Source organism: Mercenaria mercenaria, chromosome 18 (genome assembly GCF_021730395.1).
Source record: "Mercenaria mercenaria strain notata chromosome 18, MADL_Memer_1, whole genome shotgun sequence".
NCBI classification, from domain to species: Eukaryota; Metazoa; Mollusca; class Bivalvia; order Venerida; family Veneridae; genus Mercenaria; species Mercenaria mercenaria.
In genome coordinates, this window is record NC_069378.1 from 11,767,971 (window position 1) to 11,793,783 (window position 25,813).

A 25,813-nucleotide genomic window follows, 5' to 3' on the forward strand; every position below is an offset into this window, starting at 1 on the left:
ATACTTCCCAAATGAATAGCTGGCTCATATACGGTAAAATTAATCTTTTCAAATGTGTAGCTGGCTCATATTTAATTAGTCTAAAACCATACATTTATAAAAGTACAAATACTTTTTATTTAATCTGTAGCTGCCCCAGGCAAACCAGAGGATGTAAAGGTGAAGGACGTTAAGAATGACACAGTGACCTTGGCCTGGAACAAACCAAAGGAAGATGGTGGATCCAAGATCGAATCTTACTTCATTTTAATGAAGGAAGACGATGAAGAGTACAAAGAAATTGCAAAACTCAAATCTTTTGACAATGATTACAAAGTAAAAGGCCTTCAACCTGGCAAAAACTACAAGTTTGCAGTTGTTGCTGGAAACAAGATTGGCAGGGGTGAAGCCATGGAAACAAGCACTCCAACTGTTTTGAAGAAGAAGGCAACAAAACCATCAGCACCAGTTGGACCTATCGTGTTCTCTGATATTCAGAAAACATCTGTAGTTATCTCATGGAAACCATGCGAAGATGATGGTGGATCACCACTGACTGGATACTACATCGAGATGAGGGAGTCACCAAAAACTACCTGGAGTAGAGTGACAACTGTGAATGCTGATATTACATCTTATTGTGTACAGAGACTGAAGGATAGACAAGAATACTTCTTCAAAGTGTTTGCCGAGAACAAAATTGGCAGATCAGACGCTCTGGTCTCTGATGGTGTTACAGTCAAGTCTCCATTTGGTATGTTTGTTCTACTCTATATAACACAAAATTGTAGTCAGTTTTTTCAAAGGTATTCTGTACATTTAGTTTAGTTATTTAATTAAACTTTTTTCAAGTTTTATTCTTTGCACTTTGTTAGTTTATTGACACTATTATATTAGTTTCCATGTTGAATTCTGAAGGGAAATTATTTCATCATGAAACTACTATAGATATTTATATGAAAATCAAAGATGCTGCACAGATCAAAAGATTTTGACCTGACTTTAAAAATTTATTATACACTATAGATGTACCAGATGCCCCTGAAGGCCCAGTAGAATTCAGTGAGGTCACTAAAGACTCTGTAACAATGTCATGGAAACCACCGACCAAAGATGGCGGCTCAGAAGTTACCGGGTATGTGATTGAACAGCGTGACACACGTAGAACAACGTGGGTAAAAGCTGGTGCAGTGAATGGTAGAACAACATCATACACTGCAACGAGACTGATAGAGGACAATGAATATATGTTCAGGATCACGGCAGAGAACAAGGAAGGTCCTAGTGCCACCTTGGAATCACCACCTGTGAAACCCTGCAAACCTAAAGGTTAGTTTGAGTAGATTCAGAAAAGCCTGGTTTCATTTTATGTCAGCTGATTTTGTAAGCAAATAGACAAAAGCTTAGAATATAATGTATTTGTTCTGTTTTGGTTGCATTGCAGATTTCATTGACCAAAACTATATTAAATGTTGAATTCAGCCTGTTTACATGAAAATAGTTATGGTTTTAGATTTTTTTACGCTTGTATATTGTTCAACTTTGAAAAATATCCTCTTGATTTAGCTGAGCAAATGTTTGACAGTTCATGAACAAATTACATTACAGCTGTACCATCTGCACCAACACTGCTCACAGTGCAAGACAGGAAACCTAACAATGTGACCTTGACCTGGAAACCACCTAAAGATGGTGGCAGTGACAAGATGCAGGCTTATCACATCTTTGTAAGGGAAGGAGAGGGAAAATGGTTTGGTGTTGGAAAGGTGAAAGCCTTTGATATGGAACATAAGGTGGAGAATCTGAAAACAGATAAACCATACTTCTTTGCCGTCTGTGCAGAAAATTCTGTTGGCAAGGGACCATTGGCTGAGACTGATACACCCACTGTACTGAAGAAAAGAACAGGTACTGGAATTTGGTCAATTTATTGTTTCTTGTCTAGCTAATCTTTCTTTAAGGTGACTTGATTCCTAATTTTGGAGAAAGTAGCCCAATAACTCAGTCAGTAGACCATCAGAACACCATTAGAAGACCCTCAGTTTGAATGTTGGTCTGGCTGCATATTTTTTCACCTTTTGCTATATATCTGTTTTGTATTTTAGATTTTTAATGTTGCATGACATATATACATTTATTTTTACAGCTTGCTATTATGGAAGATAATTTTTTTTTGGTCAATTGAAATTGGAATTCAAATCAGCACTGGAATGTTTGCTGTTAAAACTAACAATTAAGTATTCAGATTTATTGTTTTTTAATGCCAGTCATAATATGACATTGCGATTACTTATACTGTTTTGTTTTCACTATAGTTGCTCCATCCCCGCCAGTTGGACCAATAGAATTCTCCAACATCCACCGTATCTCGGTTACAGTTGCCTGGCAACCACCAGAGGATGATGGAGGGGCAAAGGTCAAAGAGTATATTCTCGAAGCCAAGGAAGCTACAAGAACATCATGGACAAAGGTTGCGACAGTGAGCTCTGTCAGTACATCATATGATGTTGAGAAACTCAAAGACAAGCAGGAATATGTATTCAGAGTTTCAGCAGTGAATTCCATTGGACAGTCAGAACCTCTTGTGTCAGATAAAGTCCAGCTGACTTCACCCTATGGTAAGTTATCCAAGTTCTTATTTATATCAAGTGCTTTTGCCTGGCTTTTGAGAATTTTAACATCATTCAGTAGTACTAAAAGTGTGTCTCAAATGACATTTTTCTTCTATTGTTGTGATTTAATTTACCATGACAGAAAATGTCCTTTTTAATAATTAACTTTTTGGAAGATTCAGAGTCAGAGGCTACCAGTTCAAGCCCCTAAAATTACCAAATATGCCAAATGTGAACCCAGTTGTATGCTTTAGAATGCAAAATTATTAAGGTAATACAAAAACTGTTGGAAATACGTGTAGTTGTCAGTAAATAGTGTTTTGTAATACTTTATTTCACACTGAAAACTGATTATTCTTTATTACACTTAGATGTTCCATCTAAACCTGTTGGACCACTCAATGTATCAGACGTCACAGAGTCGTCTGCTGTGTTGTCATGGCAACCACCAGCATATGACGGCGGAGCACCTGTCAAGAACTACGTCATAGAGAGTAGGGAAGGCATATCTGGAGTATGGAAGAAGGTATGAGAACTTTCTACATTTAGTTGCAAATGATGTATTATTTCATTGCCAGACTAACAACTCAAACAGAAGATTTTTTAAAACATGTTCAGCAATTTTTTAAGGCTCATGTCATTTACTAATGAAAAATGTACTTTATACTTTCTTTGCTGATGATCGTTTGGAATATAAATTTTCTTTCATAGGTATGAAAATGTCATTCTAAATATGTTTTTGTTTTGTTAGGTTGCCGATGTCCGTCCAACAGAGAACAAGTACAAGGCAGACAAATTGAGGATTGGCAGTGATTATGACTTCCGCGTCATAGCTGTCAATGCTGAAGGTCCTAGTGAACCTCTACAGACCTCAGAACCAGTTGAAATCAGAAAGAAAATTGGTAAGACTATTGGTACTATTTTCTTCATAATGGCTTGCTGAAATCTGGTTCTGATATGTTAGCCTACTACATATACTTTCCCATAAATCAACAGTGTTACTGAGTACCTTTTGAAGATAATTTAGAAACAGTAACAAAGACTGCAGCTGCTTTAGCAGAAAATTAATGGTTAATATCCAGTGCATGTCTTAGGATTTAAAGTTTTTTGTGTTTATGGAAATGTAATACCATAATTATGGCATTATAAATGTACAACCATAATATATATTGCGCAAACTGTAAATTTCATCAGATTTAATAAGTTGTTTATTTTTCAAGGTGAACCAGACGCCCCTGCTACTCTCAAGGTCACAAAGATTTCCCCAGACTCAGCTGACCTCAAATGGACTCCATCCACTAAAGATGGAGGGTCAAAGATCAAAGGTTACCATATTTACATGGCAACTACCCCTGGAGAATGGACAGAGGTCAGTCAGACAAAGGCATTTGATGAGAAATTCACAGTTCCGAACCTGACAGAAGGACAGTCGTACTACTTCGCTGTCGCTGCAGAGAATGAAGCAGGCGTGGGACCCAAACAGGAACTGGACAAACCAGTCATTGCGCAGAAACCTAAAGGTATTGTGGTTTAATCTTCCTTTTCTCCCAAAAGCTTTAAACAGTTCTAAATGTTAATTCACTTTAACTTTTGGTCAGTGTATGTAGAGAAATTGAAATATTCAAAATATAATGGGTTTTTTTTGTTTTTTTTTTAAAAACTTTCAGAAATATATTCAGCTTTGAGACATTTTGTGGAATCCTGTCAGAATACCCAGCTATGAACTCTGTCCCAATTATAAAAATCAGTCAAAAACATTTGTCAGGAGTCAGGATACGTACATATAAAATGTAGAATCTTTGTCTATGAAAAATTACTCATGCATTCCTTTTAGTTGTACATATACATAATCTGCTTTATTTTCTACAGGAAAGCCTTCAGTCCCAGAAAGCCCATTTGATGTTGTCAAGGTCACTGAGGACAGTATCAAGTTCTCATGGCAACCAAGTACGACTGATGGAGGTTCTCCAATCACAGCCTATGTCCTTGAAATGAGAGAATCTTGGAAATCAAAATGGCGAGAATGTGGAAAAACTGAACCTGACACGTGTGATTTCACTGCTAAGAAACTGAAGGAGGGAGAAGAGTACTTTTTCCGTGTTTGTGCGGAAAATGCTGTTGGACAATCAGACTTCCTTGAAATGCCCAAACCAATCAGAGCAGAGAAACCAAAAAGTGAGTTTGATTTGGTTTTTGTATGTTACGTTGTATGCATGTTATCTTAGAGGTGAAAAATTTTATAGGATTAATTCTTTTTAAAATACCCCTAGAAAATCTAAGTGCAAAAATTTAAGTAGTTTATTTCAATGTTATAAATTTCAGAGAGTGAATTTTTGTTTATTTTAGCTGCTCCAAGCCCACCACAGAATCTAAAAGTAACCAAAGTATTGCCGGACGGCACTGCTTACTTTGAATGGAAAGCACCTGCCGATAATGGAGGATCAAAGATACATCATTACCATGTCTACATCGGTCATGAGGATAAGGACGACTGGAAAGATGTTGAAACTACAGATGGATTCAAACTCAATTCACAGGTGAAAGACCTTAAGTATGAGAAAAAGTACATTGTTGCAGTAACGGCTGAAAATGATGTTGACGAAAGCGAAATGGCAATGATTTCAGAGCCAATAAAAATAGATAGACCAAGAGATATTCCATCACCACCAGTAGGTCCTGTTGTGTTCTCAAACATTAACAAGACCTCAGCAACCATGAGCTTCAAAAAGAGCAAGAGTGATGGATATTCACCGATAACACACTACATTGTAGATATTAGAGAAAAGTTCAAACGTACTTACACCCACATGACTGATGTCAGAGCTGACCAAGACCTTACATGTGAACTTACAAATCTCACTGAGGGACAAGAGTATCAGGTTCAAATCCGGGCCGTAAACTCGGTTGGCACATCAAAACCTTTGGAATCTGAGAACACCGTCAAGCCAAAGAGCCCATACAGTCCACCTTCTGCTCCAAGAAATGTAAAAGCAAGGGACATAACTACAAGTGGAGGTGTGCTTGATTGGAAAGCACCAGATAAAGATGGTGGTGCACCAATCTCAAAATACTTTGTTGAGAAACGAGAAAAGACATACGGTTCTTGGAAACCTGAAGGTACAGTTGATGCTCCAACAACAACTCTGGAGTTGAAACGTCTTTCAGAAGGAGTGGAATATTACTTCAAGGTGTGTGCTGAAAATGAGGCTGGCAAAGGGCCATTCTCTGACATGGCTGGGCCTTTCAAACCTGAAAAAGAAAAGAGTAAGTATAAAATACTTTTATACAGTTTTGTACAAGTACTGAATTCATTCTCAAGAGAAAGTTTTTAGGATAAGTCAATTTTACTTTTTGTACTATTTGTACTTTTTGCTTGATAAGGTTCTTTCAGTTCTGTTACTGTGTGTGACACATGTTTATAAAAAATTAAGATATATAAAAAAAAATTTGCTATCTGAACACAAACCATTTTCTAGACTCTGGGTCATTAAATTTGTTTACTATATTTGACATTTTTCATTTTGCTTACACCCTTAGAATGTTCATGATTTGTAAGTCTAATGAACTTTATTCATTAATCAAACAGGTGTGCCTGACAAACCTGTTGGACCAATCAAATTCAAGGATATAGATGCTACCAGCCTCACGATGGAATGGCAGCCACCCAAAAATGATGGTGGCTCCAAAATAAGTGGATACAAAGTCCAGGTCACTACTGACCAGAAGGTTTGGACTGATATTACAATATCCCAGAAGACAGTGTACGCAGCTAAACAATTAGTTACTGACCAGACATACCGCTTCAGAATTTATGCTTTCAATGACATCGGTGAAAGCAAGCCTCTTGACTCAGATGAGGTTACCTGCGCTGTTCCTAAAGGTAAAAATACTCTCAAATAGTCTTTAAATTTATGACTCAACTTTAAAAAATATATTTCGATACTTCCACATTTGAATTTATTTTCCAGTCTGGCTTAATTCAGTTTTATTGTGTTTTGCCTTGTGTGAATTGTATTGGATGTTGAATTCTTTAAGACTGGTTTTCAGTTCAGGTCATGTTTAAAATTTTAATTGTTAAAATATTCCATAGACATGGGAGATTATCTTGTTAAAAATTTTCATTTTCTGATTTAAAAAAAGCTACTCTTTGCTTATGAACTGTTTCTTTGTCTGACAGGAAAGCCAGGAAGGCCATGTGAGCCTATTGAGACTAAACCTCTCACCAAGGATTCCTTGGAGTTGTCATGGCAACAACCAGAACATGATGGGGGCTCTCCAATCACCAGTTATGTCATTGAAAAACGTGACAAGTCTTACACTAGATGGACACACCATGAGAAAACAGCAGACGCAAACACGTCGGCCATCTTGAAACGTCTTCAGACTGGTTCTGAAATGTACTTCAGAGTGGCTGCTGTAAACAAGCTTGGTACTGGGGAACCACTAGAAATGACTAAACCAGTCTTGATCAAGAGTCCATTTGGTGAGTTTGATTGCCATAAAATGTCATTTGATGAATTTTAAACATGAAATCATGAGTAACTGCTTGCACATATTGCTGTTTTTTATAATTACATATTTCATAAAATATTGAATTTCTAAATGCTGCTGCTTTATGCATTGAAATAAAATACTTGGAATAAAGAACAGCTGATTGATAGTTTTCCATGTATTGAAACGATATGTGTGTTTGATTTATATTTCATATTTTTGTGCTGTCTAATTACCAGTTACAGTTTTAGTGCACACTGAAAGTAAAATTTTAAAATTTGTAAATTTATAGAGAAGATATACATTATGTCTTACTGAATTATGTATTGTTGTTCTTACAGATGTCCCATCTGCTCCAGTAGGACCACTTGCAGTATCTGACATTACAGAAAATAGCTGTCTCCTGAAATGGAAACCATCTGAAAAGGATGGCGGAAAACCAATAACCAAATACGTCATTGAGATCCGTGAGTCTCGCCGCAGCATGTGGAGCCAGTGTGGCACAGTAGAACCCAACGTTACCAAATTTAGCCCAAAGAATATAATGATTGGAAATGAGTACTACTTCAGAGTGAAAGCTGTAAATGAAGAGGGAGAAAGTGCCCCTCTCGAGACACATGATCTGGTGGTGCCAAAGAAAAAGATTGGTAAGTTTAAACATTTCTATAACTTGTCCATCTTTTAATTTGGACAGTACCATTAGCTGTTAAAGGGGGTGCTTACCAAAATGATACTGACTGAATGGCAAACAGTTCAGATCATTATTAGACTGCACAGATGTGCAGTCTGATCATGATCTACACTTGTAGCAAAGGCAGAATCAATCGTGTCCAGCATGGTAAGGGTTAAACATTTCATATATTTACCTTGATGAAGGTTTTTGCTGATAAATTAAACTGTTTATGAATTGTTTATTTTAGATTATTAAATTTTCATTTAATTTCAAATACTACACACATATGTATTCAAATACAGACAAACTTACTCCAAAGACCTTGTCTGTTAAGTGCATTTTGTTGTTAAAGAATATTATGTTGAATTAAGAGACCATTAAATTTTGTGTTAACATTGTTAAGAGACCACTCTTTGCCCTTCCCTTAGGTTATCTCTGAATACAACTTGTGCTGTAAAAATGCTAGTTTCATTCTATCATGGGTGACCTTTATATATATATATATATATATATATATATATATATATATTATATATATATATATATATATATATATATATATATATATATATATATGACTGTGTTGTAGCTTAGATCTTATATTCTGTATTTGATAAATTTTCAGAACCACCAAGTTCTCCACAGAAACTTACTATCGAGCGTGTCACAGATAAAGACGTCAGTCTTACATGGCGTGCACCTAAATCTGATGGAGGATCACGCGTTAAACAGTACAAAATCTATAAGAAATCAGATAAACCCGGTGGTGTGTGGGCGGATGCTGGAACCGTTGATTCTTTCAAAACAAACGCTACTGTCACAGGACTGTCACCTGATGAGAAATACCTGTTTGCTGTTATGGCTGAGAATGAAATGGGTCTTGGTGAAATGGCTGAAACTGACAGACCTACAATGCTACAGAAACCTATCAGTAAGTTTCACAGAATCAGTATTAAGTGAATTTCATTATAAACATATTTATAGGCCTAAGATATATACTGTACTGATTTACAATGAATTTGAAAGGAAAGTTGAAACTTGGTTAAATTCAGTTAATGCAATGCACCATTGTGAACAAATGCAAAACTTTTCAACAACTAGGAAAAATTGAGAGTTGTAACAAAGATTTTTTTCATTTTTTAGCACCACCAGCAGCTCCAGAAGGACCAATGGAGATCAAGGACCTTACCAAAAATAGTGCGACCTTGACATGGAAGGAAAGTCCAGAAGACGGAGGATCTCCAATCACCCACTATCTGGTGGAACAACGTGAAGCATGGAAAACAACATGGACCTATGTGGAAAAGAAGAAAGCACCAGCTACTTCTCACAAATTCACACGTTTGACTGAAGGTGCTGAATACATTGTACAAGTAAAAGCAGAAAACAAAGTAGGCCAGTCTGAACCATTGGAGAGTGAGAAATTCACACCAAGAAACTTATTTGGTAAATGCTTTTTATGTGGTAAATTATTTTATCTCACATCTCATGTGTTACTCATTTTATAGTTTAGTTTAATCATTACTTCCTGGATTTCATACCAGTTATAAAATTATGCTTTTGAAAGGTTTTTTTTTTTTAAACTGCAGTGAATCTCTGGCACCAGAGATATTTGAGCTTGCAGCCCTTCACAGGAGGAGTTTTGACACTCTACCTGTGCACTGCTTTGTCTCCCAAATTCTGATTTTATACTTGTCTTGTCAGAAAACATTATAATTCAGGCAAATTTAAACAGAATGTGTATTGTATTGATGTATCCAATATTGGTTTGAAATGAAACTGAGAGTATAGATAAATGATTATTCATGAAATTTATACATTTTCTTTTCATAGGCCCACCTACTGCTCCAAAAGGTCCACTTGCTGTCTCGGACATCACGTCCAACTCTTGCAAACTTACATGGAACGCCCCGGAGAGTGACGGTGGCAAACCACTCAAACATTACATCATTGAGAAACGTGACTCCAAACGATTCTCATGGACAGAGGTTGAGACCATCAGACCAAAGCACACCTCCATTGATATATCCCGCCTCATTGAAGGTGTAGAGTATGACTTCAGGGTATTTGCAGAGAATGAGGAAGGTAGAAGCCCTGCACTGGAAACAAAAGAAAAGATCCTTTGCAGAAAATCTGCATGTAAGTATTGGTTTAATATATATGATTACTATTAAGTCCCAAATAAAGACTTACGGTTAAGTACTTCCCATTTATTGCATTTTAACCCTTATCTTGCTAAATTTCTATAATGAACTTGTCCATTTTTCAATTTGGATAGTACCATTACCTGTTAAAAGGGGTGCTTACCAAACGAGACTGACTGAATGGTGAACAGCCTGATGATGATCTACACTGGTCACAAAGGCAGAATCAGTCGTGTCCAGCAAGATAAGGATTAGTAGAGAAATGGAGCTCAAAGCATATTATCATAGTAAACACATGTATACTTAGGAGCCAAAATATCTAGTAATTTAATCAGTTGAAAATGAAATTAGTAAACATAATTATATGTCTTTGATAAACAAAATGAATTATCTTGAATACACAAATAAATGGATTCATATATAACTTAGATTTTCATTCTTTAGCAAAACCAGACACTATCAGTGGTAAACTACGTACCAGTGACCTTGGCCAGGATTCTGTCACATTGTCATGGTTACCACCCCAGGATGATGGTGGCTCACCAATCACCCGCTACATTCTGGAATCACGAGACACTGGATCTCGAGACTGGAAACCTCTGGCTGAACTTCCTGCCAAAAATAATGACTATACAGTGAAAGATCTTGTGGAGGGTGAAGAATACGAGTTCAGAATAATGGCAGAAAATAGTGTTGGACGCAGCAAACCTGTACAGACAGATTCAGCTGTGAAACCATACAGAGAACTTGAAGCTCCAGGATCCCCAACAGGACCTCTAGTTTCCAGCGACATCACTAAGGAATCCCTGACATTGTCATGGCAACCACCCAAGCATGATGGTGGCTCTCCAATCACTGGTTACATCATTGACAGAATTGATCTTGACCAAGGTGGTTGGGTGCACAGTGCCCGTCTGCCGGCTGATGTTACCTCTCACACAATTGGAAATCTTATGAAGAACCATCGTTACAACTTCAGAGTTTATGCACAAAACAAAATTGGTACAAGTGAACCAATAGAATTGGCTGAAGCAGTCAAAGTCACAAGTGGTATAGGTGTGTATTATAAAAGTTTACCTTTTTTGTGCAAATGTTTGTATGATTAATTCTGCCTAAAACAGTACATTCTGACTCATCAGCAGACTAAGTCATTTTGTAAATGAAGGTTATAAATGGCGATTTTGAAATAATGAGTTTGCAATTGTTTTTCCTTGTGCTTATATTTTAGTTTATACTGCACTTTTAACTAACTTGAAAGAGCAAATAGTTCCTCTGAATTGTAGAAAATACAGAGTATTAGTCATATATTCATTAATTTGATTATAAAAATATGTGTATTCCTTTATTTACCATTTCAGATGTGCCGTCTGCTCCAGAGAAATTAAAGGTCCAGGACTTTACCAATGACTCAGTCACTATTCAGTGGTCTGCCCCTGCTTCCACTGGTGGAGCACCAATCACTGGTTACACAATTGAGAAACGTGACATGAGCCGTCAACAATGGAGCAGAGTTACTGGTGTTGAACCTAAGCAGACGACATACACCATTCCTAACCTCCTTGAAGGAAGAGCTTACTTGTTCCGTGTCATGGCAGAGAACTCTGAAGGACTTGGGGAACCAGCTACTCTTGAAAAACCAGTGGTACCAGAACAAGAAGTCTGTAAGTAAACTTCAATTTTTCTTTGCAATTTTAAAGCACAGAGGTCTTATGCAGTTCAGGAAACTAAAGTTTCTTAATAAGCTTGCTAACTATAGAACAAGTTGTTGTTTTTTTTTTTCAGGGAAAAGAAAGTAATTTTGCATTATTGCTATTTTCTTCTAAAAATTGCAGTACGATTTGTATCATACATGTATAATCCTTTCCATGAGACAGCCTCTGGAAAAAAGCTCCACCTAGGCAATGTTACATCTTTTATAAACCAATTTTTGCCTTTAGGTGCACCAACTGCCCCTGAATTACTTGAGGTTACAAGTCTAGAGAAAGATTCTGCCTCACTGCGCTGGAAGAGACCCAAGTTTGATGGAGGAGCCCCAGTTACAAACTACATCATTGAAAAACGTGAAGAATTTAAAGATGACTGGACCAAAGTCAAACAAGTTGACAACTTTGTGTTCAATCACCAAATCAGAGACCTAGTACCAGACAAGAAATACTACTTCCGGGTCAGTGCTAAAAATAGCATTGGCATTGGAGCACCATGTGAATTACAGGAACCAGTCATTCCTAGCAGACCTGCTGGTGAGTTATGTTTCTTAAAAATAAGAAGTAATCTAAGCTCCATTTAAGAAGATGTAAAAGTATGGCTACTATTTTTCAATTTTTTTTCATGTTTAAAAATATAATACTATTGTTGGAAAGTTGTATACAGTGCAACTGAACATATTTTATCTGGCTTTAGGATCATATTAAAATCACTATTTAATTGTTATTAAGTATTTTCCTATTATTTAAATAACTACTATCAACTGTTTTTTTTCTCAAAATTGTTTGCTGAAATTACAGGTCTAAATTACACATGGGTGAATACTGTAAATTATGAATGTTCCTTTAACCTTTTTAGATAAGCCTGGTAAACCAACAGGACCATTGGAAGTTAGCAACATCACAGCCGATCATGTCAAGTTGTCATGGCAACCGCCAGAGTACGACGGAGGATCTCGCCTCACTGGATACCTTGTTGAAAAGTCTGAGGCCAGACGTCCAAAATGGTTGCGTGTTGCTCGTGTCGGACCCACAGATTTGTCAGCAGATTTAGACAATCTTGTAGAAAATACAGACTATTATTTCAGAGTTATTGCTGAAAATAAAATGGGAGTTAGCTCCCCTCTTGAGACCTCCAAATCTGTGAAACCAGTCAGTCCATACAGTAAGTAATTTCTTTTGTTTTTGGAACCAGTCAGTTTTGAAAAATGATCAACAGTATACTATCATTTTTGTATACAAATTATTTTTTTGTTTTCATTATTTGACCAGTCAACTTTAATTTCGAAAGTATGTTTAGCATTTCCATGTATGACATAAAGAAATTTTTATGTTACAAAATATGCATTTGGCAGCATCTTTAGTTTCCTGGTGAATAAATCTTAATTGATACACAACAAAGATTTACAAAATACTTGTTTTTTCATTCTTAAGGTCCACCCAGTGCTCCAGTTGGACCAATTAAAGTACTTCAAGTGACTCGTGACTCTGCAACCATTCAGTGGGGACCACCTACTTCAGATGGTGGCACTCCTATTACAAGCTACCTTGTTGAGAAACGCGAGGGCACACGTCGTGCCTACATTCACATTGGCAAAACTGATGCAGACAGAACCAAAATTACGGTTTCCGGCTTGCGAGAAGATAATGACTACCATTTCAAGGTGATGGCCGAGAACAAAGTGGGAACCGGTCCTGGTCTAGAAACAGTGGAACCAGTCATACCCAAGAGAAAATATGGTAAATATGAGGTTTCTGAAAACAGTCTAGTTCTATATTTAACATAACTTATCCAGGAAAACTATTCTTAGTGTTTTCACTACTTTTTCAGTTAGTCACATGCAAGACATTTTCAAATGTTTTCAATACTTACTCGTATGAAGAGTGTACAAATTGTACAATATGTTTAAAGAGATTGATTTATTTACAGCAGCATTGAAAAAGTAGTTAAAACAATAAGTTGGATGGAGGCAATATAGTGAACTCTTTATTGTTAAGAAACCACAGTTGGTTGCTGTACTCCCTCCCTCTTGGATTCATAGTGTTAAAATGAAGTCCTTTCTTTGCCCTTTGATATAAATGATGCAAACAGGTTCTTCAAATTTTGCAGCAAAGTAAGTATATTTATTGTAATACATTTAAAAGGTTTTTTTAGTTAACAGAATATTATTTTCTTTTTTAACAGAAGTTCCACAGCCACCAACAGCTCTCAGAACCTCGGATGTAGGCAAGAACTCACTGACACTGAGCTGGGAACCACCATACGGCGACGACACAATCACTGGATACATTCTCGAGAAGAAGAAAGAACACACTGATGAATGGTCTCGTATTGCACGTGTACCAGGAAAAGTTCGCACACATCATGTTACAGGTCTTACAGCAGGGGGTGCTTTCCATCTCCGCGTTTCAGCCGAAAATCCCGCTGGAATTAGCGAACCAACTGAAATGCCAGTAGTTGTAGAACTCAAAGGAAGAAGAGGTATGTTATCTGTCTCTTTATAACCTGCAGCATGAACTACATTTATTAGGGATGTCTTGTATTCAAACTATCCTATTTATTTTTAAGCCTGTATTAATAAGCATGATCAAGCTTGTCTTATTCTCAGTAAGTAATTTTCATATTTTAAAAAGATTGTTTAAAGTTTTCTCCTGGACTGCAAATTTCATTTCTAAGATATATTCAGATTTCAACATCTTTGTTTTTCTTATTTCTTTAGAAGAAAGTTACATTTTGTTTTGTAATGCATGATAACATAATTCCATATGTTTCTTTTTCAGCATGCTTTTCTTTCATTTTCAGATAAATCGTTTAGTTTCAAACTTTCCATTATTGTTATGAATTGCATATTGAAATAAGATATGGTGCCTCTTACAATTCATAACCCCAATATACTAATATCTGCCTAAACCTCATTTGCTAACTTTTGACCTTGATTCTTTGTATTCCTATATAATACAATGTATTTTAGGGACAATATTCCATGAATTTATTTCATTTCATTCTTTTATTTCCTCAAAATGATTTTAAAAATGTGAAGTGTATAGTAATGTTTACGGTATTATTGATATTTCGTCTTTGTAATAATCATGTTTATCTAAAAGTTAAAACTGTTTTAGTAAGTTCTTGACATTTAGTTGCTTTCCTCCATATTGGAGAATTTGTTTTAATAAATTACATGAAATTTGTTGTATTCATTTTAATTTTGCAAACTCAAACAAAATTTTATTTATCTCTGAAATGTGGCCTTCATTGGTGTTTTATCTGTTCTGAAAATATATGTTATATTATGTGCAGAGAAACCAGGAGCACCTGCTAGAGCCCCTGAAATCCTGGAGGTAGGACCCAGATTCTGTGAGTTGTCATGGGAACCCCCAGCAACTGATGGTGGTTCACCAATCACTGGTTACCATGTGGAACGCGCTGATCTGTCAGGCACACGTTGGATGCCGGTTAACAAAACACCTGTCAAGGACACTAAATTGAGACTCAGCGACCTGATGGAAGATATTCCATACACATTCCGTGTACGAGCCGAGAACAAAGAAGGATCTGGGGAACCCTCTCCAGCTTCAGAACCAATATACTGCAGTGATAGAATTGGTATGATTTATTTTAGTATATTACAATGTATCTCTAAAATATGAATATGAAAACCCAATTTTCTTTACACACTTTCAATTCAGATTTAAGTTACAGTTCTGCTGAAATTTGAGAAGTTTATCATGAATTCATAGATCAAAATTATTTTTAATGTTCAAAGTTGATATAAATTCCAGTTCTTTTTCTTGATGCATGTTTTTTCAAGTAGTTTTTAGTGGTTGTCATATTTTTATTTTTATCTTTCCAGCGACTGCACCACCGAAGTTTGTGAAGGACATCAGTGACCTTACTGTATGTGAGGGCAATGAAGCTGTTTTCACGTGCGAGATCACTGGCATGCCACGACCTGAGGTCACATGGTACAAGAACTATCGCGAGATCTTTAGCGGACGTAAATACCAAGTGAAATCAGATGGTACCAAATACACACTGATCATCCGCACAACTGAAGAAACTGATATTGGTGGAATTGAATGCTATGCCAGAAACAAGTTTGGTTCTGCAACATCGAGAGCTTCACTGGACGTTGAAGGTAAGAAAAATTTATGCCGGTATAGAAATTTCTACCACTTAAGAATCTTTGCATTTATTTTAAGCACATATAATAAGCATAGAACTAATTCCTTTGTAATAGATATAAATGTGAAAGCATTATAACTTATGTAGGATTATTTTGTGGATTTTATTGCTGCATCAGTCCACAGTTATAAATCCCAGCAAACAAATTCACATTCATTTAATCTTTAAAATTTGATATCCACTTACTCTAATCCCCGCAGGGACCTTTTTTTCTAATCACAGAATTTAATGCAGAACAAAATAATTTCGGAATAATCCAGTTTTTAAAATGCTTTTTTTCTTGTCACTTTGATGAGTTACATAAAATGTAAAAAAAAATAAAATGAAACTGCATTGCCACTAATGCCGTGTTATGTCTGAAAATTTCAGCCCCACCAAAGATCCATGATGTACCACCACGTTACTCTGAGGGTCTTAAGTTTGGATGTGGAGACACAATCCATGCCCGTATCATGTTTACTGGCCGTCCAGCACCTAAGGCCTCCTGGACAAAGGAAGAGAAGACACTGAAATCTGCCAAGCGAACAGAAATCAAAAGTACTGGACGTCACAGTATTATCACAATCAATGACACAGACAGAGCGGACAGCGGTCTGTACAGACTGACCATCGAGAACAAACTCGGCAAAGACACTGTGGAATTCTCAGTTGCTGTCATAGGTTTGTATTCTTAAATACTTGAAAACATGTTTGCCTTTTCCAGTATATTTGCTAACCATTACAAGAAATACAAAATTTATAATGTAAGGGCTGCTGTCCAGTATTGTCCTGTTTTTTTTTTGACTTTACTGTAAATATTACATTGACCCTGGTATTCAATATTTTAATGATTCAGGACTGTCAATTCATGATGATTGAATTTGTTTTTTCTCGTAATATTTTCTGCAGAGGATACTCGCTCCAATTCAGTACTGATATTTCAAATGTGTTCTGTAACAAAAGTAGATCCTGTCACGGAAATACACATATTTATTATTATTTATTCATGTGACTTTTTTTCTTTCAGATCGTCCTAAAGCACCACAAGGACCAACAAGAATTGAAAATACATCGAAACACTCCGTAGACCTGACTTGGAGAGAGCCAGCTGATAATGGTGGTTCGGACATCACTGGCTACATCATTGAGAAGTGTGACATGACAACCAACATCTGGCGTCGTGCCACTACGTCAAACACTACTGCCACAACTGTCAGCTGCTTGGAGGAACATAAGGAGTATAAATTCCGAGTGATTGCTGAAAATTTGGTTGGAATCAGTGAACCTGGACCTGAATCTGACATTGCTGTGACAAGAGAACAGACACCAGATATTGATTATGATGAACTATGTAAGAATTATGCCCAGAATGTTTCAATGCTGTTAGTTCTAGTGTTTCTTAAGGAAACTTTTAGGAAAAGTCATCGTAAGATATTAACTACCAGTATGCATAGGATTTAACTGAGAAGTAATAATCTATTATAAGTTCCTCCTGCAAGCTACTGTATGTTTTGGTTTAATTTTAACACTTTTTAATTTGAAAAATGTAAAATAGAGGAAAACTGTACACAAATTTAGATTTTCTCATTTATTTATTTTCCATTCCCTCTGTTTGTATATGAAAGAATATGAGTCACAGAAGTTTTTAAAATTAGTTTCTAGCTTTATGTTAGTTAAAATAAATATATTCTGTTTCTGTTAGATGATTCAAATTTCCGTGGCACTAAAGTTGACATCGGTAAAATCCGCGGAGATGTCCTCGGCAAATACATCATCTGTGAAGAACTAGGACGTGGAGCCTTTGGTGTGGTACACAGAGCCATCGAGCGAGCCACAAGCAAGAACTGGGCAGCCAAGTTTATCCACTGCAAGCCCCAGGAGAAAGAAAACGTGCGGCACGAGATTGATATAATGAACAGTCTACATCACTCTAAACTGATGCAGCTGCATGAGGCATTTGATCAAGCTGGAGAAATGGTCATGATTCTAGAATTGTAAGTTTCAGTTGATGCCTGCTTATCATTTTAACAACTTTTTAATTTCACATAAATTCTGTGCTGATGTGAAGGTTTTCTCCCATTTTTGCAGATAAAACTTCACCTCAAAAGTGAACTTTCTAGCACCACTTAACCTTTACCCTGCTATATTTCTAAAATAGACTGGTCCATCATTCAATTTGGGCAGTACCACTTACTTTTTGAAGGGATGTTCACAGACAATTTACTGACTGAATAGCGAACAGTGCAGACCATGATCAGCCTGCACATCTTGGTCTGCAGTGGTCACAAAGGCAGAATCACTTGCCGCCAGCAGGCTAAAGGTTAAATACTATTTCAGGTTGAGTGGTGGAGAGTTATTTGACCGTCTGGTTCAGCAGGAATATGACTTCACAGAACAAGACTGTATCACATACATGAGACAGATTTGCCAGGGTGTCCGACATATGCACCAACAGAATATCGTACATCTAGACTTGAAGGTATATTTACAGCGCTGTTCATTTTTATTCAGTACCTTATTCATTTTAAATGAAAGCACAAGATTAAATTTCATGTATTTAAGACATTGGTTAAGGCTTATTGAAAACCTACCATAGTAAATATACATTTGTATATGTTAATGTCTAGAGGCAAAATATATCTGCTTGAAAATTTTAAGATTTTACTACAGTAAATATGTATGAGGCCCCTCCCCCCCATTTTATTTTGTGAAAATGATGATACAATACAGCTTAAAGCAAATTTCCCAATTTCAGCCTGAAAATGTCATGTGTGTCACCAAAGATAGCACAGATGTGAAGATCATTGACTTTGGTCTCGCTCAGCGTCTTGAGGAGGGTAAATCCGTCAAGGTTCTGTTTGGAACAGCAGAGTTCTGTGCCCCTGAAATCATCAACTATGAGCCTGTGTCCTTTTCAGCTGACATGTGGTCACTTGGAGTTGTCAGTTATGTGGTGTAAGTATAATCAGAAATATCTTTCTCTTCTGCCATAAGTCTAACTTGGCCATAAATCTAACTCAACCTTAAGTCTAACTCAGCCATAAGTCTAACTTGGTCATAGGTTTTTACTCAACCATAAGTCTAACATGGACATAAGTCTAACTCAACCATAAGTCTTACTCAAACATAAGTCTTATCCAGCCATAACTCTAACTCAACCATAAGGAAATTCTTGATAGTATAAGTGAAGTCTAGTTTAAGATTCAGTCGGAAGCAGTTTTTTAGAATTTGCAAACATGAAATTGACAATTTTTACTTCTGTTTTAGGTTGAGCGGTTATTCTCCATTTGCTGGAGACAATGACCATGAGACATTCCAGTTTATCAATAACGTGGACTTTGACTTTGATGACGAGGTCTGGGAGAACGTGTCTCAGGATGCCAAAGATTTCATCAAGAAACTCCTGTGCAAGGATAAACAGTAATAATTTATATGCTTTTATGCTATAATACATCTCTTATTTTTCATATATGTTGTATATTTTGGCAATTTCTAACCTACCGGTAACTCTGTAGTTTTTTTAAATATATACATATAATTGTGAATAATTTGGTGAATTTAGATCAAATTTGGATTGATTATGAAGGTCATGTCCCTCAGTTGTACTGGACAGATTTTTTAAATTTTTGGGGTTAAAAGTAATTTGAAGAACTTTAAGTTGATTTTAAGAAATTGTTAGAAAAAGTAATATATAACATTGAATACAAAAAACAAGATATTTGAAACGGTTAAAAATTTTAAGTAATTTACACAACATTTTCTTGTTTTATAGTTCACGTATGACAATTGACGAGGCTTTAGATCACCCATGGTTGAATGTAAGTATAGTTTTAGATAATCCTGTGATACTGCTCCATTCCCTGTTACACTGCGACTGTTATGTATGTTACAGTTACCTCATGTCTGTTACAGTTTTCTACTATCCAGTGCTGTTTTCCACTGTTTGTTACAGTGTAGCTACCATTTTCTGCATGAATTTAGTATCCTACACTACAAAGCAGCTGTCTTGCATTGTTACAGGTCCCTACTTCCTACACTTTCTGCATGGAATTTAAATGATAAGCATTTCAACACCATCCTCTTGGGTTGTTACAACAAGTCCCTGCTGTTTGTTACAATGTTCCCATGTGTGTTACATTATTCTGACAATTTACTGCAACATTTTTGCTGTTTGTTACAATATTCATTCTGTTTGTTCCCATTTTCTTCTGCTGTCGGCATGGTCACTTTTCAGTCCAGCGTCTGGACACAAAAAAGTCCAAGTTGCATTTGTAAACCAACAATATTTGAGTCAGTTTTAGTGCTTTTGTACTGCAATCACTGCCCTTATCACAGTTTTCATCCATTTCATTTCCTTCACATTTGTACTATTTTCTTTCACTTTTCTTGCATAAATTTTCGTTTTTGAAGTGATATATTTTTATTTCAAATTTACTAGTATATTCTTTTCATATTAACCTCTCTTCGTCCTTCAGATGTTATTCATAAATTTTACAAATATTTAAATTCACATTTTAATTGCATTTAAGAGCTGTAAATAAGTTGTTTCTTTTTTTAATATTAAAGTAAATGACAGTATCACTTTTTTTAAATGTTCGTAAAGATTTAAAATGTTCAGCAGCTTAATATATGCAGTTCTGATCACTTTTCTGATCTATATTTACTTTAAGGTTTAAAGAAAAGCTCATTTCTCAGTTTCATGTATCATTATACCATTTAACAACCTGTTCACCCCTAGATTTATGTAATGAACTTTTTTATGTTTCAAATTGGAACCTTTGAAACTGTTGCATAGGGGTGATAGGGTTAAATTTGCACAATGCTTGTTGTGGAAAGCTTGTAGATTGTACATGTTTACCTAAAGCTTGCATTTGTTTTTCTTGCACCACACACAACAGCCACGCAGACGCACAGACACTAAAGATGAAAAGGAGGTAAGGTTGAAAATGATGTTTATTTCTGCTGCAGTGAAGACATCTTCTATTTTTAGATTTGTAAATGTCTCTTTTTGAAGTTTGCAACAAGATATACATGTATTATGTAGATTTTAAGTTTTAATTTGACAGAAATATACATTAAAACAGTTGATATTTTTCACATTAGATGTCTGTCATAAGCACTGCATAGAATTCTTATTATTTTTGATAATCAGTTGACTGGAGTTCTTTAGATGTATACCTTGAGATTTTCTTTATATGACTATTTCTGTTTATAGGGTGGTGCCCGACTGACAGGCAAGCCATTGTCAAGAGAACATCACAAAGACTACAGACTTAGAAACAGACATAAGGTAATAGTCTCTTAAATGCCCAAAAATGTTCTTGGTCACCTTTTGGGACTTCTTTTCTATGACATGTTTTACAGTTTTCTTTTTTTTTTTGTTGTGGTGGGGGAACCACAAGACTTTCAAATGTTCCTTTGGTAAAACGTTTACAGTTATTTAGCATTTCTATTATGACTATGAAAATGAGATTAAGGAAGAATGATATATTTCTGTAACAATTAAAGAAACTGTAAAAAATGTTTTTTTATACCATTTTAGGAGGATGACCTTGACATTCTGCCAATTGGACGTTTAGCACGTGACAGCGCTATATTTAGAAAGGAAGGCGACAGTGGTGTCATACCTAGAAATATTGTCATGGGTAAAGTTTTTACCATGAATTATTCTGTTCCTTTTTTAACCATGGTAGGCATAATGTGCTTTCAAACCTTTTCAGAGAAGTACAATTCTTCCAGTGCTAGATTTCAGTTTTGTATATCATATGTACGTTTTCTTTTGCTATAATGCTATTTGTATCAAAAATTCCTATTGTGTAAAGTTTCAGTTAGCAAAAAATACTTGTGAAAAATAGCAGTGAATACAAGCTATAGTAACAGCTTTGTTTCCATTTTTGTAGCATTTGAAAACTGTCATTGTAATCTATTTTTAGAACTACCTGACCATGCTCCAGTTTTGTGTGAAGCCCTGGAAGACATCCATGGATACGAGGGTTCTCGTGTTGAGATGTCATGCAAGTTCACTGGCAAACCCGTGCCAAACATTATCTGGTATGTTTTCTCAGTAACAAAAGATTCTAAGAACAGTAATCCTGACTTTGAGATATTAAGTAGGAAATGCCGTGTGTTACTTGTTGGTAGAGCACTTAATTGTGTATACTATTAAGTCTGTCTATGACCTTAAAGCAGATTTGTAACAGGTCGTGCAGTTTCTGTTATTTCAGTTTAAGTCATATATCAAGGATTTTGAAAAAAATATTTCCAGGATGTTTTCATTATGCAATTACAGTAGAACTTCATTTGCTTAACCTCAGATAATTCAGACACCACCCTTCGCTCAGACTCATTGTCAGGTCCTGGTATTATCCCGTTGTAATGTTTTTTGTTCGATGACTCAAACTATAGATAACTTGAACAGATTTTGCTGGTCCCATCAAGTTTTGACTGTAAACATGATTATAAAATAAATGACTGCAGCAGAAGATTGATTCAACTGTTATAACTTTAATTAACTAGATTTCCTTTATTTAGAGAACTCTAGAGATAAAATATATTACCATAAAAACTTGCTTTTGACTGAGATAACAGATAAAACATCGAAGCTTATCTGTTAGTTAAGGAAGGTCAAAAGTTACATTTTTTGGCAGAAAATCTGATAAACATGTTCTGCAACAGAGGAAGTTGTTTTTTTGTATCTAATGATTATAAATTGAGATATAATTGTAACAGGTTTGATTTTGATAAGAAGATTTTTTCCTGAGATTTCCTGCATAAATTCCATATAATCTTTGATACCTGTTGGGGATCTCTACCAAGATTTGATGGAAGACTAGCCTAAATGACTCATAAGGATGTAGTATTTACAAGAATTTTGTTTCAACTTGTTAATTTTACATGAAGGGATACATGAACTTTATGTATGGGTGGAATTATGTTGTTTTTGAGAGGTATAGATTTCTATCACATTGACTTCATACCTGTATGGAGTTACCAGTTGATGAAATTGAGGGAAAAAAATCAAGGAAATAAAAGAAATCTTTAACATTTAATGTCTTGAATGGCATTATTGTACATGATGTACATGTAGTTCATTTAAATAAAAGATTTATTGAATTTCATTGAATTTGTAAAATCTTCCAGGATTAAATAAATAGTGTTAAATGGAATATTAGCTACATATACAAATATTTTAAAGGTACTAAGTAAGCAAACTGAAAATTATCTACTTTAAGTTAATTAATTAAAACAATTTATGATGAACAGGACAAAGGATGGAACAGAGCTGGAAGATTCAGCAAAATACACGCTGAAATATTCAGACAATGTGGCATCATTGTTTATCAATTTCCTGGAGCCTGACGATGCTGGTAGAGTCACGTGTAAGGCTTCCAATGCATTTGGATCTGTTAAAACAAGCGCCGATCTGACCATCGAAGGCATCAGACATCGTAGAAAACGTCGCGAGGAGGCGGAAGAGGCGCTGAAGAAGAAAAAGTATGTTTTTCATATTGTAAATGAGAATTGTCTCATATAGCTTGCAGATTCCTGCTTTGTAAACTTCTAATATTTATTGACAAAAAGGATTTTTTTGTGTAAGAAAAATGAAATTCCAAGCAACTATAGATAGAAATCTTCAAAATGTTCGAGTATTATAAATTTCACTCACCAGTGAAATCAAATTTTTGCTGACTGTGACTTTATACTGCATATTTTTGATACAAAATATCATACATTTGCATCTTGGTGAAATGTGGATTGTTCTCGATTGCATAAAATCAACAGTGTTAAGTTCTGGTTTTAAGATTATAGCAATAAATATGCAAAATATGTTTTAAACAAAATACTTCAACCTCTTTTTAAATGCAGATACGACTGTTTACATATTGTATTTGAAATTTGTCCTTACGTTCAAGTTAAGTTTCACTTGTCAGTACGTTGTATACTATATTACAGGTATCCTAAACACGAGTATGACACAAGCATACAGGACTTGAACGTTGCTCCTAAGTTCTTACTACCGCTGGTAGACCAGACAAGAAAGGTCGGAGAGTCTGTCGAGTTCACTGTTACTGGTAAGCTCTTTTTGTCTTAAAGATTGATTGCCTCTCTATATATAGTCTTAGTGTGTCGGGCATTATTAACAATGTTAATGAGGTTGCTAATTATGCAATCACTAAACAAAGTCTGTGCAGAAAGTATCCGGTATACAGTAGGTAAATATTGACAAAACACTTGGTTTGATATGTATCTTCTATTCCACAGTAACTACGAGACCAGAGCCTGATGTGACCTGGTACTGTAATGGTGTGAAGGTGGAGGAGGGAAGTAACTACAGGTTTGAGCACACGAAGGGCGTGTACCATCTGGTGATCCTCAGTGTAGAGAAGGAACACAGCGGTCAGTGGAGATGTGTGGCTGTCAACGACTACGGACAGTCATCTTGTTACTGTGACTTCAAGGTCATAGGTAAGTGATATTTTTATTGTGACTTCAAGGTCATAGGTTTCGGTAAGTTTAATTGTTACAATAGATACCAAACAGTGTTGTTTTTTGTTAAGTTTTTATAAGGTTTATCTTGCTGTTTTCAACATTACTATCCCTCTTCTATAAAGTGGTCACAAGGCAGAAATTCTGCATTACCATGGTTACACATAGATTAAGATTGCAGTCTGTCCTTATTTTATCAGCAGATTTATTATTCCTATGAAATAATGGGACAGTTGTGTGGAATTCTTACTTTGACTATATTATGGCCTTTAAACGTTGTCACTGAATTTTCCTTTATTTTAGAAACTGTTCCTGACAACTACAAGGCTCCCAAGTTTACACGTACACTTGAGGACATTACTATACATGAGGGTACTGAGGCAAGACTTGAGTGCAAGGTTGAGGGACATCCAGCTTGCAGTATTGAGTGGTAAGTTGTAATACTGGTAATAGAGTTAAAAACAATCTTCGATTGTTGTTGATATTGGTTAAGAAAAGAGATTTCCACATGCTCTCTTTCTCTTGAAATGTTTATTTTTGTACACATCATAAATTTTTGTACATGTAATTGTCTATCTGGAAGAATTAAAAAAATCTAATGGCTGATTCTTCATAAAAAGTTTAAAAGAAAGATTCACCCATACATATGCCAGTTTTTAACTCATTTAATTTGGAGGTTTTTTTAGTAAATGTTTAAGATGTCCCTTTTTAAAACCATGAGATAGGGCTATGCTCCTTTTTTCAAGGCAGTGGGAGTATAAATTGCAAGTGCTTGACTTATTTAGAAATATTCCATAATTTGTAACTGTGGCAACAGCTTAACACAAGGTCTTGTTTTACAGGTACAAGGAGAGGAGGTTGATTCACCCTGGCCGCCATTATTCCTTCACATACGAGAATAACATCTGTATGCTGAGAATACGTGAAGTATTTGAGACTGATGAAGGCTACTACATGTGTAAAGCTGAAAACAAGGCTGGGTCAGCAACTACTGAAGCAAAGGTCAAAGTTCAAGGTCAGTGAAGGTTTTTTGTTATACACAATTTATATATGAAAATGATGGCATTTAGGGTTTTATATAAATTGAGCCGTGCCATGGGAAAACCAACATAGTGGGTGTGCGACCAGCATGGATCCAGACCAGCCTGCGCATCCGCGCAGTCTGGTCAGGCTCCATGCTGTTCGCTTTTAAAGCCTATTGGCTTTGGAGAAACTGTTAGCGAACAGCATGGATCCTGACCAGACTGCGCAGATGCGCAGGCTGGTCTGGATCCATGCTGGTCGCACACCCACTATGTTGGTTTTCCCATGGCATGGCTCAATTAATCATAAAGTGATGTGGTCATAAGAAGACCATTTTAATCATTCCTTGTTGCAGTACTTGCTAAGACACTGGGCAGAAAAATTATGCTATTTATAGTGATGAAATATCAGCAGGGTTAAAAATTCATGGCCATGGAAGTTTTAATATTTTAGGCCTTTTACCTGTATTTTAAATATTGACGGTAACTTAATAATTATGTTTCCTTCTGTTTTGAGTAACATATGGGTAAAATATTTTT

The 25,813-nt window shown here is 35.8% G+C and overlaps 1 protein-coding gene across 1 annotated transcript in view; it reads left to right on the forward strand.

Annotated features, from left to right (window-relative positions):
- LOC123537955 (titin-like) overlaps positions 1–25,813 on the forward strand; it is a 402,126-nt gene that overhangs the window by 281,130 nt on the left and 95,183 nt on the right. Inside the window, exons 194-232 of the mRNA XM_053530681.1 lie at positions 131–733; positions 1,006–1,308; positions 1,588–1,887; positions 2,295–2,597; positions 2,963–3,117; positions 3,343–3,493; positions 3,812–4,111; positions 4,461–4,766; positions 4,938–5,855; positions 6,178–6,471; positions 6,769–7,074; positions 7,424–7,729; positions 8,381–8,686; positions 8,899–9,201; positions 9,589–9,894; positions 10,344–10,955; positions 11,258–11,560; positions 11,837–12,139; positions 12,462–12,767; positions 13,037–13,342; positions 13,788–14,084; positions 14,901–15,206; positions 15,454–15,738; positions 16,155–16,445; positions 16,792–17,115; positions 17,467–17,758; positions 18,102–18,243; positions 18,520–18,719; positions 19,032–19,184; positions 19,537–19,582; positions 20,663–20,698; positions 20,980–21,054; positions 21,307–21,409; positions 21,698–21,815; positions 23,028–23,258; positions 23,718–23,836; positions 24,027–24,230; positions 24,555–24,681; positions 25,094–25,266. Coding sequence (XP_053386656.1) covers positions 131–733; positions 1,006–1,308; positions 1,588–1,887; positions 2,295–2,597; positions 2,963–3,117; positions 3,343–3,493; positions 3,812–4,111; positions 4,461–4,766; positions 4,938–5,855; positions 6,178–6,471; positions 6,769–7,074; positions 7,424–7,729; positions 8,381–8,686; positions 8,899–9,201; positions 9,589–9,894; positions 10,344–10,955; positions 11,258–11,560; positions 11,837–12,139; positions 12,462–12,767; positions 13,037–13,342; positions 13,788–14,084; positions 14,901–15,206; positions 15,454–15,738; positions 16,155–16,445; positions 16,792–17,115; positions 17,467–17,758; positions 18,102–18,243; positions 18,520–18,719; positions 19,032–19,184; positions 19,537–19,582; positions 20,663–20,698; positions 20,980–21,054; positions 21,307–21,409; positions 21,698–21,815; positions 23,028–23,258; positions 23,718–23,836; positions 24,027–24,230; positions 24,555–24,681; positions 25,094–25,266 — 10,512 coding nt within the window. The remainder of the gene's footprint in view (positions 1–130; positions 734–1,005; positions 1,309–1,587; positions 1,888–2,294; positions 2,598–2,962; positions 3,118–3,342; positions 3,494–3,811; positions 4,112–4,460; positions 4,767–4,937; positions 5,856–6,177; positions 6,472–6,768; positions 7,075–7,423; positions 7,730–8,380; positions 8,687–8,898; positions 9,202–9,588; positions 9,895–10,343; positions 10,956–11,257; positions 11,561–11,836; positions 12,140–12,461; positions 12,768–13,036; positions 13,343–13,787; positions 14,085–14,900; positions 15,207–15,453; positions 15,739–16,154; positions 16,446–16,791; positions 17,116–17,466; positions 17,759–18,101; positions 18,244–18,519; positions 18,720–19,031; positions 19,185–19,536; positions 19,583–20,662; positions 20,699–20,979; positions 21,055–21,306; positions 21,410–21,697; positions 21,816–23,027; positions 23,259–23,717; positions 23,837–24,026; positions 24,231–24,554; positions 24,682–25,093; positions 25,267–25,813) is intronic.